This window comes from Ipomoea nil, unplaced genomic scaffold (assembly GCF_001879475.1).
Source record: "Ipomoea nil cultivar Tokyo-kokei standard unplaced genomic scaffold, Asagao_1.1 scaffold2616, whole genome shotgun sequence".
Classification (NCBI taxonomy): domain Eukaryota; kingdom Viridiplantae; phylum Streptophyta; class Magnoliopsida; order Solanales; family Convolvulaceae; genus Ipomoea; species Ipomoea nil.
In genome coordinates, this window is record NW_017619044.1 from 460,187 (window position 1) to 480,000 (window position 19,814).

At 39.3% G+C, this 19,814-nt stretch overlaps 2 protein-coding genes across 2 annotated transcripts; one reads left to right on the plus strand and one right to left on the minus strand.

Annotated features, from left to right (window-relative positions):
- The first annotated feature begins 1,181 nt into the window (after positions 1-1,181).
- Positions 1,182-7,242, plus strand: LOC109154288. Its single transcript, XM_019302113.1, has 3 exons — positions 1,182-1,256; positions 3,862-3,982; positions 6,614-7,242. The coding sequence occupies exons 1-3, from the start codon at positions 1,182-1,184 to the stop codon at positions 7,240-7,242; spliced, it is 825 nt and encodes a 274-aa protein (XP_019157658.1).
- Positions 7,243-18,497: 11,255 nt separating this feature from the next.
- Positions 18,498-19,091, minus strand: LOC109154289. Its single transcript, XM_019302114.1, has one exon. It carries the CDS (start codon positions 19,089-19,091, stop codon positions 18,498-18,500), a length of 594 nt encoding a protein of 197 aa, XP_019157659.1.
- Positions 19,092-19,814: the final 723 nt, after the last annotated feature.

Below are 19,814 nucleotides of genomic sequence, written 5' to 3' on the forward strand. Positions count from 1 at the left end.
AAATATAAAGTTATAAGTTATATTAAAAAAATAGAAGAACAATTTTCTTACTCTTGATGATATGGTGCTAAAATAAAGTTTTTATCTTTGTGCTGCCCCATGACGTGGATGAAATATGACGTAACTTTGGAGGCACCGCTTTTAAGCATAGTGTGGGAAATTTGGGTCGCACAGACAAACCCGATTGACCTAACTTCAAACTGATTGCACAACTGATTAAGAAATCTGAAAATTAAGAAATAATGAATAAGAAATTTCACCAAATATAGGTAAACATATACATACATACATATATATATATATATATATATATATATATATATATATATATATATATATATATATATATATATTTATGTATGTATGTATATATAATACCGTAATAATTATATAAAAAAAACTTACAGTATAAACACTTGTATGATTAAGACATTAATCTATTTCATTATCATCAAATTCATTGTATCATTCATCATCATCACAAAAATAGAACTTGTGTTTTGATTATGGAAGATTGCTTTATCCATCTCCGACTCAATATAGTCTTTACCAAGTGGAAAGCCTATCAACAAATTCAGTAAACACTTGCAATTGTCCCCCAAGTGTTGTAAGACATCATTACCAACAATCAGAGCTCGTGCACCAGTAGTAGTCAGATCAGCACTTTGATCTTTTGGTTTCTTATTTTATTTTGATAAACTCTACAAATATAAAAGGGTAAGTTTACTAGCCCCTTTTAAATATAAACACCGAAAACTAACTTAATAAGTAAATAAAAAAATATAATGCATACCTCATCTAAACTCACTAAATGCATAGGTCATTGTGCAAAACTGCCTACTATATCTGCTATAGTGACATACTATTGATTTGGTAAGGGGAGATTAATTTGTTCTCTACCCTCAATCACTTCATCCACCCAAACTTTGACACAGTTACGCAATAATGGTTGGTGATTCACCGTAGTCTCGTCAGTACTTGGGTGAGCCATACCCTTTGCAACAACAATTGGTGTGTCATCGGGGCATACTGCTAGTAAACACCTTTTTGGACTTGAGATAAGTCTTTCATCACTGTATCTTTGAACCATGTGATGAATGTGCGGTTGTGTTCAATGGTCACCCATCTTTCACCCTTTAAAGGATTTTGTTCTCCTATCAGGGACATGTGTTGGTCCAGGTATGGATGGACCTCAGAAAGATGTTGCAATACGAGATGATATGCCTTATTTCACAACTGCAAAGGTGGAGAAACTGGTTTGTACCCAATAGTACCTTTCCCAGTGAGTCTTCCTTTCATGACGAGACTTAGAAACACCAATTGACTCAACATTAGCTAAATAATCAGTACAAAAATCAATGACTTCTTCAGTACCATAACCTTCAATTATACTCCCTTCATGTCGATACCGGTTTCTCACATATCCTTTCAATATTCCCATATATCTTTCAAACGGATACATGTACCTCAACAAAAATAAAATAAAATAAATAAATAAAAAATCGGACCACACATCTTAGTTTCCCTCACCAAATGAACAATCAAGTGCACCATAATATAAAAAAAAAAAAAAAAGATGGAAGAAAATACATTTCAAATTGACACAAAGTAACAACCACATCAGTTTGCAGATCAGCTAACACATCTAGATCACTTACTTTACTGCAAATAACATTGAAAAAAAAAAAACAAAGTTTTGTTATAGCCCGTCTAACATGTTACAGTAGGATGTCTCGAATAGCAATAGGTAACATGTGCTGCATTAATACATGACAGTCATGAGACTTCATGCCAACCAACTTAAGGTCCTTCATCGACACATGCAAGTTTCTTAATATTCGATGAATAACCAGAATGAACCTTGACACCATTTAAACAGGCACAAAAACTTGTTTTCTCTTTTTTTTGGATAAAGTATGACAAGCTTAAGGTAAGTTTCCTAACTCTTGTGGTGCTAACTTATCCCGTATTCCCATTTTAACCATATCCTTTCTAGCCTTAACACCATCATTTGTCTTCCCTTGAATGTTTAACAGTGTCCCAATAATGCTGTCACAAACATTTTTTTCAACATGCATAACATCAAGACAATGTCTAACTGATAAATACTCCCAATATGGTAGATCCCAAAATATAGACCTCTTCTTCCAAGGATTCGTTTGACTAGTCTTACCAAAATCAACATTAATATTCTTAACACATTCATAAACAATATGTCTAGATAAAGTTAAATGAACAACTCGAGTCTCAGGATTTCTATTAAAAGCTTTTCTCTTCTTACGATAAGGATGACCGATAGGGAGAAATGTCCTGTGGCTCATGCACACATTCTTTTTACTGTTACTCAATCATAGACTGGGAGTTTCATCGTCACAAATTGAGCATGCCTTAGCTCTTTTAGTAGTATAACCCTATAGGTTACCATATGCTGGGAAATCATTTATTATGCAAAAAATCATTGCACGTAAGGTAAATCTACATCGACTATAAGCATCAGACATAGGCACACCTTCATTCCACAAAATCTTTAAATCCTCAACAAGTAGCACTAGATATACATCAATGTCATTTCCTGGTTGTTTAGGCCCTGATATCAACAACGACAACATGATGTATTTTATTTTCATACACAACCAAGGTGGAAGATTGACATCATCTTCAGACTCATCATCTTCATTGTCAACATACATGTTAGATGTCGTAGCCACATCGCTTTCACCGTGCCAAATCCATTGTGTATAATATGGATTAATCCCATTAACGATTAGATCATCATATATGTCACCTTCACATAACCTTTTCTGATTACAACATTTCTTACAAGGACACAACCACCTCTTATTACTATTCAGAAGGTTATATATTCTTTGCAAAATCTAAAAATTTTCTAACTCCATCTTCGTATTCCGTACTAAGTCGATTGGCTATCATCCAACTTTTATCCATCACAAGCCAATTTAAAATAATAATAATAACCCTAATTAAACATTTGTTAACACTATTTTAACAAATTGCTATAATAATAACTACTACAACAACTACAATAATTCTTAAAATTCAATATATATATACAAAACAATTCCTAAAATTTCAAATATCCACACAATAATTTATACAATTCAAAATATCAAAATAGATACACAATTATTCATAAAATTTGAAATATATATTATAATTCTAAAAAATTTGAAATATATAAACACAATAATTCATAACATACACAATAATTCTAAAATTCAACATTTATAAATAACAATTTCTAAAAATTGAAAATATATAAACAATATTTCATAAAATTCCAAATATGCACACAACAATTCATAATTTACTCAACAACTCCTAAAATTTTGAAATATATATACACAGTTACTAAAAGTTGAAAATATAAAAACAATATTTCATAAAATTCCAAATATACACACAACAATACATAATTTACCCAATAACTCATAAAATAAAAAATATACACACAACTATTCTTAAAATTTCGAAATATACTCAATAATAATTTATAAAATTCAAAATATATAAAATATAATTCAAAATATATATATATACACTGTGAATCAGAATTTAACTAATCAGAATATGAATCAAAGAAATGAAGAGTTTGATGATCCTTACTACTTGCATATCACTGAGAATCCAAATATGATTCTTGTGTCTCCTCCTTTATCTGAGATTAACTATTCTTCATGGAGCAGATCCATGAAGACAACTCTTGAAATCAAAAATAAGTTTGCTTTGTGGATGGATCTGTGTCAATTCCAGCAGTAACAGATTCTAAATATGGAGTGTGGATGAGGTGCAACAAGATTGTGTGCTCCTGGATCATGAGATCACTTACTCCCACCATTGCAGAAAGCATCCTCTATTTTTGACAGAGCATCAGAAATCTGGAGTGCACTTAGCAAGAGGTATTCACAGGCTGATCCTCACAGAATTGCTGAGCTCCAGAATGAAATCTTCACCACTGTGCAAGGTAACAAATCTGTCAATGAATATTTTACAAAATGTAATGCTCTATGGGGACATATGAATGCTATGTGTGACACCCCGTAATCCAAATTCAATTAAGGAATTAATTAAGTAATTAATCCTAATCCAATTGATAATCTAATTCCTTAAATTCATGAAAATTCAATAGTTGGGGACTAGTAATTGACTAGTCAACCAAAGTCAAGTGTTGTACCTAAAGCTTTGTGAGTAGTTCCCTGTTCCCTTACACCTCCTCATTTTAGTAAGGGTAAATTGGACATTTCCTTTCATGATTGTATTCCAAGTTCACCTAGGAGACATCTCTCATTTCTATCCTAACACTTTCCAAGCAAAAAGCTCTTCCTTCTCTCTAAAAACCTAGCTAGCTTTCTCTCCAAGCTAAGATTAGACTTTCCAAGATCTTCAAAGTTCATCTCCAAGATTCCACCTTTCCTACCTTTGAGCATCTAGGAGGGTAAGATCTATGCTTCTTTTGTGTTTTTAGTGTCTTCTAAGGTGTCTTTTCTTAAAGATAGAATCTTTATGATCTTTTGGTGTGTTTTTGAAGTGGGTGTGGAAGGTGAACCTCGTTAGGAGCTTTGAGAAGTGTTAAGTGAAGGTTTTTGTCTACAAGAGGTAACCCATGCTCTACAAAATCTATTTTGCTTACCTATATGATGATTTATTGGATTCTACATGTGATTTTTCTATGAAATGTGAGTGTTAATGCATTGTCTTGTGAAAATGCATATCTAGAGCTTGTTATTAGGGTTCATGTGTGCAATTGTTTGGCTATTCCTTTGATTCAAGTCATTTTGTTGTATTTGGTGAGATTTGGCATGTTTTGGACTTGAATTGGAGCTTGGTGTTGAAAATCCCCGAAGGGATAACTTGTGGTACAGAGGTGTACCCGCGGGCGGAACGGCGGGTAGGCGTCTACCCGCCACCCCACCCGTGGGGAACAGGCGTGTGGGAGATGGTGTTCCCGCGGGCGGAACCACGGGTGGGGGTCTTTTGACTCGGTATTTGGTGTTGGGCGAGGATTTGTTCCCCGTGATTCTTTTGACTCGGTATTTGGTCTTTTGACTTCCCGATGTTCTTTTGTGGAACTATTTGAGTGTTTTCTTGATGTTTCGTATGTCTAGAACTATATGGTAGGATTCCATGTAGGTTTTGGTGTCTTGAATCGTGCTAAGTGTTCAACATTGTGATTCGTTGAACTGTGTTGAGTCTTGTGTGTTCTTCGGGACTACGTTTGGTTTACCCGTTTGATAAGCATGCTTGTTCGGTGTTTAAATGCTAGCGTGTGTGTTGTTTGTCTTATCCTATTGTGGATGATGACTTGTGTCAATCATCGTTGTTGTCGGATTGTAATCCATCCCTTGATTGAGTATGGTTCCATATCTTCGTTGTGATCCGTTGATTGATTCCTATTGTGGTGTGGTGTGTGTAGCTGTACCTGGATTGCACGATTAATGGTATGGGACATTAGTCACCAAGGTACGGCAGTGGTCCTCGTGGTGGCCATGACGTGATTATGGAGTTTGTGACCTGTGTGTTGGGTTCACGTATTTCTTGGGAGGCATGTGTTGCCATGTGTGTGATCGGTACCCTCGTGTACTATGAATTGGTGGTTTTGTTGGTGGTTTGTCGACGAATGGGGACGATGGTCCTCGGAGGGAAAAGGTTGGACTTGTATGTACAGGGGTCCTGGAGGTAATGGTTGGAACTAGCTATAAGGTTGGAACCGGGCATAAGGAAGGCATATCAATTCGTGATGGGTGATGTCACGAAGGCACGTGTTGCCATTGTTGTGTATTTCTCTATTTGTGACATGTGTTGTCACAAAGGCATGTGTTGCCAATGTGTGTGTCCTTATTCTCTTGAATTATGTATGTCGGGTGTTATTCTACTAAGTGATGGTAGAATACGCCTTGAGCTGTTATTATGAGTCGTTATCGCTTCTTGATGTCTTGGGATGTGTTCCCTTATCTTTATTGTGAGTGCAAAGAGTCTTGTGTTTGACTTCTACTCTTGGCTTTGAACTTATGTATATACTATATCCTGTTTCCAAATGATTTTGTATATATATATATATATAAACTATCTACATATGATATTTCACATGTATTGGTGGGTTACCAGCATAATTCGCTGACCGGGCGTCGTCCCATATATTTATGTGTTTCTTTCAGGTGCTGAGTAGACGAGAACGCGATCTAGAGACAGTTAGTATAGATCCCATTGGACTTGTGATGGTTTAGGCCTGCGTGCCTTTGTTAGACTCTAGACTTAATGTTGTTGACTTTGTCTTTGGATTGATAGATTATGTTGCAGATGTTTACGCCTGTGCGTTCACCGTTGTGTGAGCGTGACATACCACTCTACGTTTTCCATCTATTTCATGTTTAAGTCTTCCGCTGTGTATGCTTTTATGGTTAGAATTATCTGCATGTTTAAGGTTTAATTTGGTATGGAAATCGGGGGTGTTACACTATGAGACCCCTACCAATCTGTGAATGTACTCCTAGATGTTCGTGTACTTTGTTGAGCAAAATATCAAAAGACAAACAAGATGATCAGGTCATTAGATTCATAGAAGGATTAAATGATGAATATGAATGCATAAAAGCAGGAGTTCTGGTCATGGATCCAATTCCTGACATAGAAAAGGTTCTTAATATGACCCTGAAAATAGAGAGAAAGATCAATGGTACCATCAACCAAAAGAGTACTGAGCTTATTCAGTCAAATGTCATCCAAACCAGCGAGGATCAACACATAGATGAACAAGGAATCATTGCTTTTTCAGCTTCTAACAACAAGAAGAAATTCAATAATGGAGGAAGGAATGTACCTAAGTGTACATATTGCAATATGACTGGCCATACCGTTGAAAAATGTTACAAAAAACATGGCTATCCTACAAGATGGATTGCAGGTAAATCTAGAAATAAACAGACTCAGGATGCTCATAATTCCTCTGTGAACCAAGTTGGGGATATAGGAATGAATGCAGAACAATTCCAAAGGCTGGTGAATCTATTACAGAATCAGAATCAAGCAAGTCAGTCAACAACTAATGTTGTTGTCACCATGAATAACAATGGGGAATCCAATGAAGGCAGGTTCATCTCTAATCTACATGTTAATAATGCAGTAGATACTATATGGATCTTGGACTCAGGTGCCACAGATCATATTGCATGCTCACTAGAATACTTTGAGAATTGTTATAAAGTTCATGGATTATCTGTCAAATAACCCATTGGGGAAAATGTGGCTGTTACACATGTAGGAGATATCAGGTTACATCAAAATCTGTTGTTAAGCAATGTGTTACATATTCCAACATTCACATTCAATATTGTTTCTGTTAGTAAACTGACAAAGCAAGGGACATGCAAAATTGTCATAAAATCTGACTCATGCACTATTCAGGGCCCTCATGGAATAGTGGATGGTTTTGCTGAAGAAAGGAATGGGTTGTACCTGATCACTCAACCCCCTACTAGAAGAAAGAACACTCAATTTGACAGGACTATTGATTGTAATAGTGTATCTTTAGAGTTGTGCAGTGGCATTGTAGATTAGGGCATCACCCTGTGAATAAGATACACTCTTTGAATGGAATAAAAGATACACAATTCTGTAAATCTCATGAGTTTATATGTAATGCATGTCATTTTGCCAAACACAAAAGGTTTACTTTTCCCATTAACATCTCTAGAGCTGCAAAATGTTTTGACCTAGTACATATGGATATTTGGGGCCCTATTGTTGTTGCATCCTTAAAGGGAGAACATTATTTCTTGACTATTGTGAATGATCATAGCAGGTTTACATGGTTGCATCTTATGAAGAACAAATCAGAGGTTAAGACCTTATTTCAGAACTTCTACACCTATGTTGATACTCAGTTTGCCCCAAAAATCAAAACCATAAGAAAAGACAATGGCACTGAATTTATGATGAATAGTTTCTGCAATGAAAAGGGCATCATACATCAAAAGTCATGTACATATACTCCTCAGCAGAATGGAATTCCAGAGAGGAAACACCAGCATATTTTGAATGTGGCTAGGGCACTCAAATTTCAGTCTGGTTTATCAATGGAATACTGGGGTAGGTCACTGTGTTCTACATGCCTGGCCTGTTATTTGATAAATAGGCTGCCTACTTCAAAAATTGGAGACAAAACTCCCTTTGAGACACTGTTTGGGAAAGCTGTAATCTATGACCAGTTTAAGACTTTTGGTTGCTTATGCTAGCTATGGCTCTACTCTTTCACAAGGCAGAAGCAAATTGCATCCTAGAGCCAGGAAATGCATTTTTTTTTTGGGAATTCCTGCATATGTTAAAGGTTATATCTTATGTGACATTGCTAATAAAGAAGTGCTTGTTTCCAGGGATGTTCAGTTTTATGAGCAGGTATATCCCCTAAAAGAGAGCCAGTCAGTAGATGTTTCAAAGTCAACACTCAGGACTTTCAAATAAGGTAATATGGATTACGATAAGTTGGTAAGTACTCAACTCTAACAACGTGTTTGGTTTATGGAATAGGTCGGAATGGAATACCATTCCCAAGAATAGACCTATTCCATTGTTTGGTTTGTCTTTTCATGGCTGAGATAGCATTCCCGGGAATGAGGTGTTGGAAAAATTAGCTTAAAATGGCATAAAATGGCATATTAAGTGGCTATTTTGTGGTACAATTATCAGTGGGGTCCACTTCCGATTTGGGTCGGGTCAAAGTGGATTCGGATTCTTCGTAGTAAGACGAAGAGATTGATATATTGTACGCTCAAAACGGATAATGGGTGAATGAGATATTGATTCTCAAAGTAGACCCATTTAAGTTGGGAAATGAAGGGAAAATGTAGGACTTTGTCCCACATTGGTTTGGAAACAAGATTTGCCCCCCTTATATACATGAGCTCTTTTCAAGCTTGTAGAATTGTATAGCATAGAGGCTCTCTCGCGCAGGGGGGGGGTGCAAATCAAAATCCAACTAGAGGACATCGAAAAGGCTTGATTCAAGCCCGAGCTCGCGTGCGCCGGCACCTGCGGGCACGAATGTCGTCCGGAAATGGGCTGGCCTTGCGGGCTAAGTTATGCCTAACTTCGGTATCATTTTCCATCTGGTATAGTCACTTGGTTCGGCCAGAACCGAACCGAGAGCACCTACTCTCGTGCTACAGAGGAGCAAGAGAGGTTGTGGTGCACCGAGAGCACAACTCTCGTGCATCTGTGACCACGAGAGTAGTGCACTTTCGGGTTGCACCACAGTGCGCACGAGAGTTGTACTCTCGTGTTGCCTGGTCCATGTGCTCTCGTGTGAACCTGCACCCCAACGGTCTGAAACCCGAAAGTTCAGCCCGTTGTACAGATTAAAGTCATCTGTTACGGAATTAATACTGTTTTAATTCCAATTTTTAAATTCTGAGTTTAATCCTACTTAGTGGTGACCGTTACAGGTATTACACAATTGGTTTTAACACCAATTTAATGGCCATGTTGAATGCTATCACTCCAACATCCCTATATAAAGAGAGGTAGAAGCAGTAGCATTTAACACAGTGAGAAACAAAGGAATTCCAGTAGCTTTTCATCTCAAAACTCTGCTTCTACTCTCTTCTTTTAGCCAACCAGTGTTCTAAGCTTTGCTTTGTTTGCCGGGTTCCTTGTTTAGGTGCTTAAACAAGGAATCGTAGCACGTTTTATCCTGGGAAACCTAGGCTACAACGCTCCTAGCACTTGTGGGAGGTAGCAAATAAGGTTTTAAGGAAAAGAACTTTGTGTTCGAACTCGTGCTAAACCTTTACCCAAACAATCAACCTTTTCCTTCCCAATTCTTTCTGTTTTCCCATATAATATTAATCTTTTCGTAGGATTATTATTTTTGGGAATTTTCAACCATATTACCCAACAATCTTAAAACCTTATCCGTTTCCCGTTGGTTGTTTATCTCTAATTTCCTAGAAGAAATGGAGAATCCAGTTTTGCCAGCTCTCGGGGGGGAGAATGTTGTTGAGAACAACAATGGTGGGAATGGCAATAATGTTGCTAATTCCCAAGCTACACCAGTGAACGTTGGTTCACAAGATGGTGGGAGCACTGAGGGATATATTCCCATGACTCGGGTACCTACGGTACCAAGTGGTTCGGCCGAAAGACCGGAGAAATTCACCGGTATTGGATCGAATTTCAAAAGGTGGCAACAAAAGATGTTGTTCTACCTAGCAACTCTCGGCTTGGCGAGATTTTTGACCGAGAAGGTTCCCGAACTAAGGGAACAGGATGCCCAATCCGTGATGGCAGTTGGCTATTGGAAGGATTCGGACTTCCTATGCCGAAACTACATCCTAAATGGATTGTGTGATGCGTTATACGATGTATATCGCAAGATTGGCACAGCGAAAGCGCTGTGGGAAGCTTTGGATCATAAATACCGAAGTGAGGATGCCGGCGCAAAGAAATTTGTGGTTGGCCGATTCCTTGACTTCAAAATGGTTGATTCCAAAACCGTGCTAAGTCAGGTTGAAGATTTACAACTAATCTTTGATGAAATCCGTGACGAAGGCATGACGTTGAGTGAAGCCTTCCTAGTGGGATCGGTTATCCACTTGCTGCCTCCAGGGTGGAAGGACTTCAAGAATTACCTTAAGCATAAGCGAAAGGAAATGAACCTGGAGGACCTGATCCAGCGACTCCGAATTGAGGAGGGGAACAGGACGAATGATGGAAGAAATTCTGTCACTATTGGTGCTAAAGCCAATGTTGTGGAGCATGCTAAAAACTCCAAGAAGAACAAGAAGGACAAGCAAAAGCTAGGTCCGAAAGGAGGCATTACCAAGAAGAAATTTCATGGAAAATGCTTCAATTGTGGCAAGACTGGCCACAAGTCCTCTGAGTGCAAAGTTCCAAAGAAGAAGAACAAGAGTTCTGAAGCCAACATGGTTGAGGAAAGCAATCAGAAGGAGGTCGAGATTAGCCTTTCGGCTATGGTGACCGAGGTGAACCTCGTGGACTCGAACCCACGAGAGTGGTTCATCGATACTGGTGAAACAAGGCATTTGTGTTGCAACCGAGAAATGTTCAACACCTTTGAGACCGTCGAGGGCGAGAAGGTTTGGATGGGAAACTCTGCTCAGTCTTCTGTGGAAGGCGTGGGCAAGGTGGTTCTGAAGATGACTTCCGGGAAGGAACTAACGTTGAACAACGTGCTGTATGTTCCAGAGCTGAGGAAGAATCTGGTGTCTGGCTCACTGTTGAACAAGCATGGCTTTCGCATGGTGTTCGAGTCAGACAAGGTTGTTTTGTCTAAGTTAGGAATGTTTGTAGGCAAAGGTTATGTAACTGATGGGTTTTTTAAGCTCAATGTAATGCCTATTATCATGAATATGAGCAAAGTTAATTCCGTTTACTTGCTTGAGTCTTCCAATTTGTGGCATGGTAGACTAGGTCACGTTAATTATAATTCTATACGTAGATTAATTAACATGGACCATATTCCTAATTTTCAAATTAACACAAATAACAAGTGTGAAATTTGTGTTGAGGCAAAATTAACGAAAGTACCTTTCAAATCGGTTGAAAGGGAAACTGAACCACTAGAATTAATCCATAGTGATTTGTGCGATTTTAGATCGATACAAACGAGAGGTGGTAATAAATATTTTATCACGTTTATCGACGATAGCACATGTTATTGCTATGTGTATTTGCTTAAAAGCAAAGACGAAGCCTTGAAAAAATTCATTCTTTATAAGAATGAAGTTGAAAACCAACTTTATCGTAAGATTAAGAAAGTTAGAAGCGATCGAGGTGGTGAGTACGAAGCACCTATTGGTGACTTCTGTGCGAGTGTAGGTATAATACACGAGCGTACTGCACCTTACTCACCTCAATCGAACGGTGTTGCCGAACGAAAGAATCGTACATTGAAAGATATGATGAATGCGATGCTTATAAGTTCGGGCCTACCTCAAGACGCGTGGGGTGAGGCTATTTTGACAAGTAATTACCTTTTAAATAAAGTACCCCACAAGAAGCTTGATAAGACTCCTTATGAGCTGTGGAACGGTAGGAAACCTTCCTACCAGTACCTGAAAGTGTGGGGGTGTCTTGCCAAAGTTTTCGTGCCAACACCTAAGAAAGTAAAGATAGGTCCTAAGACGGTGGACTGTATCTTTATTGGCTATGCACATAATAGTAGTGCTTATCGGTTCTTAGTACATGAGTCCCATAATCTGGACGTACACGAGAACACGATAATAGAATCAAGGAATGCATCTTTCTTTGAAAATGTATTTCCTTGTAGGTCCAATGAGGGACCGAGTTCGTCAAAACGAACGTTTGACGAAGCTATGGATAATGAGAGTGGGGAATCCGAGAGAGAACCCGAGCTCGAGCTGAGACGCAGTAAGCGGGCGAGAGTTGGAAAATCATTTGGTCCTGATTTTCTAACTTACTTGTCGGAGTACGATTCGAGTACTCTAACTTGTTTATTAGAAAATGAACCCGATTTTCTATCTTGTTTGATAGAAAACGAGCCTCGAACGTACGGAGAAGCCGTGACTTCTACAGAAGGACCAATGTGGAAAGAGGCTATTAAAAGTGAAGTGGATTCTATTTTATAGAATCACACTTGGGAACTTGTTGATCTTCCCCCGGGTAGTAAACCCTTAGGATCCAAGTGGGTCTTTAAAAGGAAAATGAAACCCGATGGTTCCATCGAGAAGTATAATGTAACACCCCGTGTTACGGCCCCTAAAACCATTTAATTAATCAATCAATAGCCCAAGAGAAGGAATAAATCATAATGATTAATTAGGGAAAAAGGCCCACCATAGTCCATGGGCCCTCATATATAAACCCAACCCCTAAACCCAATCCTTAGTTCCAAAAGGAATAGAATTAGCGAGCCTATAATATTAGTTCCTAATTAGGACTCCTAAATATATAAATAGGGGGACTTAGGGAGCACCTAGAACCCCCCACACGCCTAAACGCCCCACCACCCCAGGAGAGCTCCAAGAACTCCCTTAGAAGAAAGCAAGAAAGCAAGAAAACTTAAAGAAAGACCCTTCATAGCCAAGGAACTAATTAAGGCTAAGAGGTAACCCATGTCTCAACAAAACCTATTTTCATAGCTATGATTTCCCCTTAGGGTTTCCCCCATGTTATTGTGTATTAATGACTTGTGATGATTATTGATGATGATTGATGTGATGATCCCATGAGGGATCTTGATAATCTTGATATTGGGAGATTCTTGATAATTATGATATTCTTGATGATTATATGGAGTTCTTGATGATTATGTGTTGTTCTTGATAATTGGGTGATGCTCTTGTTGTTCATGTGTTATTCTTACCGAATCTTGCAATTAGAAGACGAACCGTATTCTTGTTGATATAAAAGTGATTAGAACCCTAGGTTGTATCGTATAATCTTATTCTTGGATTATCGGGTGGGGAAATCGCATGTTCGGGTGTTGACTATATTTAGAAAAGCATGATAGGTTATGTGCCGTTCGTTTCTTGTATTTGATTCGTTAATTGTCTACGTGTTGTCGTTAATTGTGTTGTAAAGTGTCTAAGCATGGTTTCGGGTTCCATAACGGTTCCCGGGGCGTAAAGTGTGTGAAAAGAGTCAGTGGGGGGTAGGGGACCGCCACCTACCCATGGCCGTAAAACACCGCCCGGCAGCGGGTGGCCGGCGGGCGGGCAGCTGGCCGCCGGCGACCCGCTGCCCGGAACAGTAGAATCCGGCGGGTGGCCCACCACCCACCGGCTACCCGCTGGAAAATTGTCCCACCCGGGACCCCGGCTTCCCCGTTTGACGTTCCCCGTTCCCCGTGGTGTCCCGACGGACTCCGTTTATCGTGCCTATGTCTAGTTGATGTTTCGGGTACCGTTCGTAGGTTCATGAGTCTATTATATTGCATGCTAGTTGAATTGGTATCCCGTTGACCTAGGTGGAAGAGGTATGAACCCCTTAGGACTATTCTTAGTAAGTGATGGATCACGCGTAGGTTTTGTTATACGTTTTCTCCCCCTTCCTAATGTGTAATGTGGGTTGCATGTGCTTGCTATATGTTATGTGTGTGCTACCCCAATTCGGTTGCGATCGGATTGGTTATCCTGAGCTGCGGTTCAGAAGCTGGCTGCGGTCAGATTGGTACTCTTGGGCTGCGGTCCACCGTTTGGTTGCGATCAAACGTTTCTATACGAGCTCCGGTTCGTCCTTTTTCCTGGCTGCGGTCAGATGACATTCTCTTGGGCTGCGGTCCACTGTTTGGTTGCGATCAAACACTATGATGAGCTGCGGTTCATCGGTCGGTTGCGATCGACCCCTCCGTGTTGCGATACGGGGCAGGGTGCTGCGGGGCCGTGTGAGAGCTATATGCGCTGACCCTCATGTATGGGCATGCGATTGGTCCTGTGGCGCCAACAAAGTGTGCTATGTGTTGAGATATGGATGAGTGGTGATCATGAGTATCTTGGGGGATGTGACTACGGGATTTATGTTGGGGATTGTTGATGTTGAGTTATGGTTATTGTTTATGCTTTGCCTTATCTGCCTTATCTGTTGTGAACTGCATATGCTCGTTATAACTGTTGCTTGTGTCTGGCCTTATCTGTCGAGTCATTCCCGGTTTTAAAGCTAGAGTTCTTAGGATATATCCTCATGCTCAAAATGGTTTTCATATATCTATATATATCTCTATATGTATTGTATTTCAACGCGTTGGAGTGGGTTACCAGCATCTCTCGCTGAACAGATATATTTGGCTTTCAGGCACAGAGGACTAGAGCACTGGAGCGCGCTAGAATTGGAGCGTAGAAATAGATTAGTTTCCCTTTCGGCCTGCGCGCCATATTATGCATTATGTTTCAATGGATATTAGTTAGACAGCCTGTGCACCTGGGTTCTCTAGCCCAGGTGTGGCATAGCACCCCGTACACTTATGATATACTTTGGGATGTAATGAGATATTACCTTTATTATATAAGTTTAAAATGTCTTGAAAATCTGGGGTGTTACATATAAGGCTAGGCTTGTAATCAAGGGTTACAGGCAACGCGAGGGCCTTGATTACTTCGACACGTATTCTCCCGTGACGAGAATAAACTCCATTAGAATGATACTTGCTATAGCCGCGCTGCGGAATTTGGAAGTTCATCAAATGGACGTTAAAACGGCTTTCCTAAATGGCGAACTAGATGAGGAAATCTATATGGAACAACTTGAAGGGTTCGTGGTTCCGGGCCAAGAAAGGAAAGTGTGTAAGTTGGTTAAATCGCTATATGGTTTAAAACAAGCGCCTAAGCAATGACACGAGAAGTTTGACCATGCGATGTTGACTAATGGATTTAAAATAAACGAAAGTGACAAATGTGTCTACGTTAAAGAAACGATAGACGGTTATGTCATTCTTTGTTTATACGTAGATGACATGCTCATCGTGGGTAGTAACGATCGAATGATCAAGTCTACCAAAAATATGTTAAATGCGAGATTTGACATGAAGGATATGGGTTTGGCTGATTTAATCCTCGGGATTAGAATCGTTAGAAGACCTGATGGTCTGGTGTTAAGCCAATCACATTATATTGATAAAATCCTTGAAAAAATTATCAAGGATAATCATCAAGGGACTAGGACGCCATTAGATCGAAGCGTTCATCTAACCAAGAACCACGGGGAGTGTATTTCTCAAGTAGAATATGCTCGGGTTATTGGTAGTTTGATGTATCTAATGAGCTGCACTAGGCCGGATATTGCCTTTGCGGTTAGTAAACTCAGTAGATATACGAGTAACCCCGGTGCCATGCACTGGACGACAATAGTGAAGGTTCTGAAATACTTAAGGTATACTCGAGACCTTGGACTGCACTATGGGAGATATCCTGCTGTACTTGAAGGGTATAGCGATGCTAGCTGGATATCCGATATTAAGGACTCCAAGTCCACGAGTGGCTACGTGTTTACACTAGCTGGTGCAGCCGTTGCATGGAAATCCTCTAAACAGACCGTGATAGCTAGATCCACGATGGAATCTGAGCTGATAGCCTTGGACAAATGTTGTGAAGAGGCTGAATGGCTACGCCATTTTTTAGAGGATATTCCTAATTGGGAAAGACTTGTACCTCCAATGTGTGTGCATTGCGATAGTCAAGCTGCAATTGGACGAGTACAGAATCATATGTATAATGGTAAGTCTAGACATGTGCGTCGTAGACATAATATCATTAGACAACTTCTCACAACTGGTGTTGTCTCGATTGACTACGTAAAGTCAGAAGACAATATAGCGGATCCGCTAACCAAAGGGTTATGTAGAGTAGCTGTAGAGAAGTTGAGACGAGGAATGGGTCTAAAGCCCTTGGTATAAAGTTCTATAGTGGACACCCAACCTAGCTGGCACCTAGGTTCAATGGGACAACTAAATTATGGAACGGAGCGTGTCACTGTGGGGGTCTCGGATTCCCTACCACTCCTCGTTAGAAACAGTGGCTCCCGCACAAGGTTAGCATGTTAAATGCTTTAGTGATTCGAATGTCGGTTGACATATGAGAGTATGCGGGATACTCGGGAAAGAATCACCTATGTGAGAGAGAAGTGAGGGTCACTTCAAAGGAGAATTGACGGGCACAATTCTTCACAAACTCTTGCAGAACCAGGAATGGTGACCCACGACCAAAATGGGCACAATCATGAGAACAAAGCATGGTTGGGAGGTTCCTGTGTGAGATATGTCATCGTCTACACAAACAGAAGTCGGTTCAAAGACATCGCGTTCTACCGTACAGTCAGTAGAGTAAATGTATCTTCACGAGGGAAGGTTCAAAGGGTGTGACCCTACCTATCCTATGCAGGGATCGACCGTTGAACACAATTGTTTCCGTTTTTAAAACTACCCCGAAAATCAATTTTCATTCATGTGGGGGATTGTTGGAAAAATTAGCTTAAAATGGCATATTAAGTGGCTATTTTGTGGTACAATTATCAGTGGGGTCCACTTCCGATTTGGGTCGGGTCAAAGTGGATTCGGATTCTTCGTAGTAAGACGAAGAGATTGATATATTGTACGCTCAAAACGGATAATGGGTGAATGAGATATTGATTCTCAAAGTAGACCCATTTAAGTTGGGAAATGAAGGGAAAATGTAGGACTTTGTCCCACATTGGTTTGGAAACAAGATTTGCCCTCCTTATATACATGAGCTCTTTTCAAGCTTGTAGAATTGTATAGCATAGAGGCTCTCTCGCGCGGGGGGGGGGGGGGGGGGGGGGGGGGTGGGGGGTGCAAATCAAAATCCAACTAGAGGACATCGAAAAGGCTTGATTCAAGCCCGAGCTCGCGTGCGCCAGCACCTGGCACGAATGTCGTTCGGAAATGGGTTGGCCTTGCGGGCTAAGTTATATGCCTAACTTCGGTATCATTTTCCAGAGGAGCAAGAGAGGTTGTGGTGCACCGAGAGCACAACTCTCGTGCATCTGTGAATCTGTGACCACGAGAGTAGTGCACTTTCGGGTTGCACCACAGTGCGCACGAGAGTTGTACTCTCGTGTTGCCTGGTCCGTGTGCTCTCGTGTGAACCTGCACCCCAACGGTCTGAAACCCGAAAGTTCAGCCTGTTGTACAGATTAAACTCATCTGTTACGGAATTAATACTGTTTTAATTCTAATTTTTAAATTCTGAGTTTAATCCTACTTAGTGGTGACCGTTACAGGTGTTACACAATTGGTTTTAACACCAATTTAATGGCCATGTTGAATGCTATCACTCCAACATCCCTATATAAAGAGAGGTAGAAGCAGTAGCATTTAACACAGTGAGAAACAAAGGAATTCCAGTTGATTTTCATCTCAAAACTCTGCTTCTACTCTCTTCTTTTAGCCAACCAGTGTTCTAAGCTTTGCTTTGTTTGCCGGGTTCCTTGTTTAAGTGCTTAAACAAGGAATCGTAGCACATTTTATCCTGGGAAACCTAGGCTACAACGCTCCTAGCACTTGTGGGAGGTAGCAAATAAGGTTTTAAGGAAAAGAACTTTGTGTTCGAACTCGTGCTAAACCTTTACCCAAACAATCAACCTTTTCCTTCCCAATTCTTTCTGTTTTTCCATATAATATTAATCTTTTCGTAGGATTATTATTTTTGGGAATTTTCAACCATATTACCCAACATGAGGTATTCCCCTTGCAGGGGGAATAGTCATTCCTAGGGTCCTCCTAGTATTAGCTATTCTCATTTCCCAAGTATTTGGAAATAGCTTTTGTACTCTAATATCGAAAATATCCTTTATATATATATATATATATATATATATATATATATATATATATGAAAGCAAAAAAGGAATTGAGTGATGTTGGAGAAAGTATGAAACATGCATACCTTAATTAGGTTGATGAAGTTGGGGTAGAGCAGAGAAATCATATGCCAACTTGAACTATTCTAAGGTGTTTCTGAATTTTTTTTTTTTTTTGAATAACATAACATGCATTAATTCAAATCAAAGTACAAAGCGTTGACAATAAAAGAAGGAGGGATAGTAGTCCATTCCTTACGCACAGACATTGAACAAGCTTCCCTAGCAAGTCTATGGGTAATCGTATTCGCAGTGCGAGATACATGAGAGATAGCTACTTGATCAACAGAAAGTAGGAAATGTTTTATGTCAAACAGAATAAGGTCAAATGAGGAATCCCCAACGGTTTGATCTAAACGTTGGACAACTTGAAGAGCATCCGTTTTGGCCTGGACAAAATTAATACCATGACTCTTAATCCAGGTGAGAGCCTCACGAACGGCCATTGCCTCGGTCTCTTTTGAATTGAATGTGCATTTCCCGCGGATGCTCGCTGCTGCAACAAACTCACCATTCTCGTTCCTGAGCACCCATCCGAATCCCATCAATCTGTTTCTAGGATCTACAGCTGCGTCAGTGTTCAACTTGAGATAGCCCGGAATTGGTTTGGTCCATTTTTCATCCGGTAATCTGGTGCTGGTGATCTGATCATCGCCACCCCCAACAATGTTGTTCCAGTCCACCAGATAGCGTTTTGTACCATCAACAAGGCTACTGGGGGTTGCCATCTTTGCATTCCAGACTTTGTCGTTGCGGGCAGTCCACATTTTCCAGCATAGCATCAGTAACAATCAATGGCGGACCTACACTGGCCCCACTGACCCCTCCCTAATTTAAGGCTTTTATATACAATATAAATATAAAACTTATTAAAGATTTTAGTAGCTTAGTTGATAGAAACCTTAGATTGTTTATGGTAAGTCATGGGATCAATTCCCACTAGTGGTGTATTTTTAGTTTGTTTGTTGGTTTTTTATTTTTTTATTTTATTTTTATTTTTATTTTTATTTTATCCATTCCAATCCTATAGTATTTTTAGTTTCTTTTCTTTATTTTAACCCTTCCAATCCTTTAATAAATTAAATATTTTTTAAGTCTACTTTTTTTGCGAATCATTTAGTTAATGTAGTCCGCAAGTTTATATTATACTTCATTGTATTCGAATTAATTTAGAAAAATTAAAAGTTGATATAACTAAAAGAAAATTAAAATTAAAATATTTAGGAATATACTATCTTTTCTATTCAAACTATGTTATCTAATCAATTATCAATTATGTTTCATATATTTTATAGCATTTCAAAGTGTTTTAAAATTTAACCCTACCCAAGTAGAGTTTTGGCTCCGCCCTTAACTATCTTGTCGTCTATCATAAATATTATTGTATTATAATTTATAATGTATTTGAACCATATTATAGATGTTTGATATTTTTTCATTGACAATTCTAA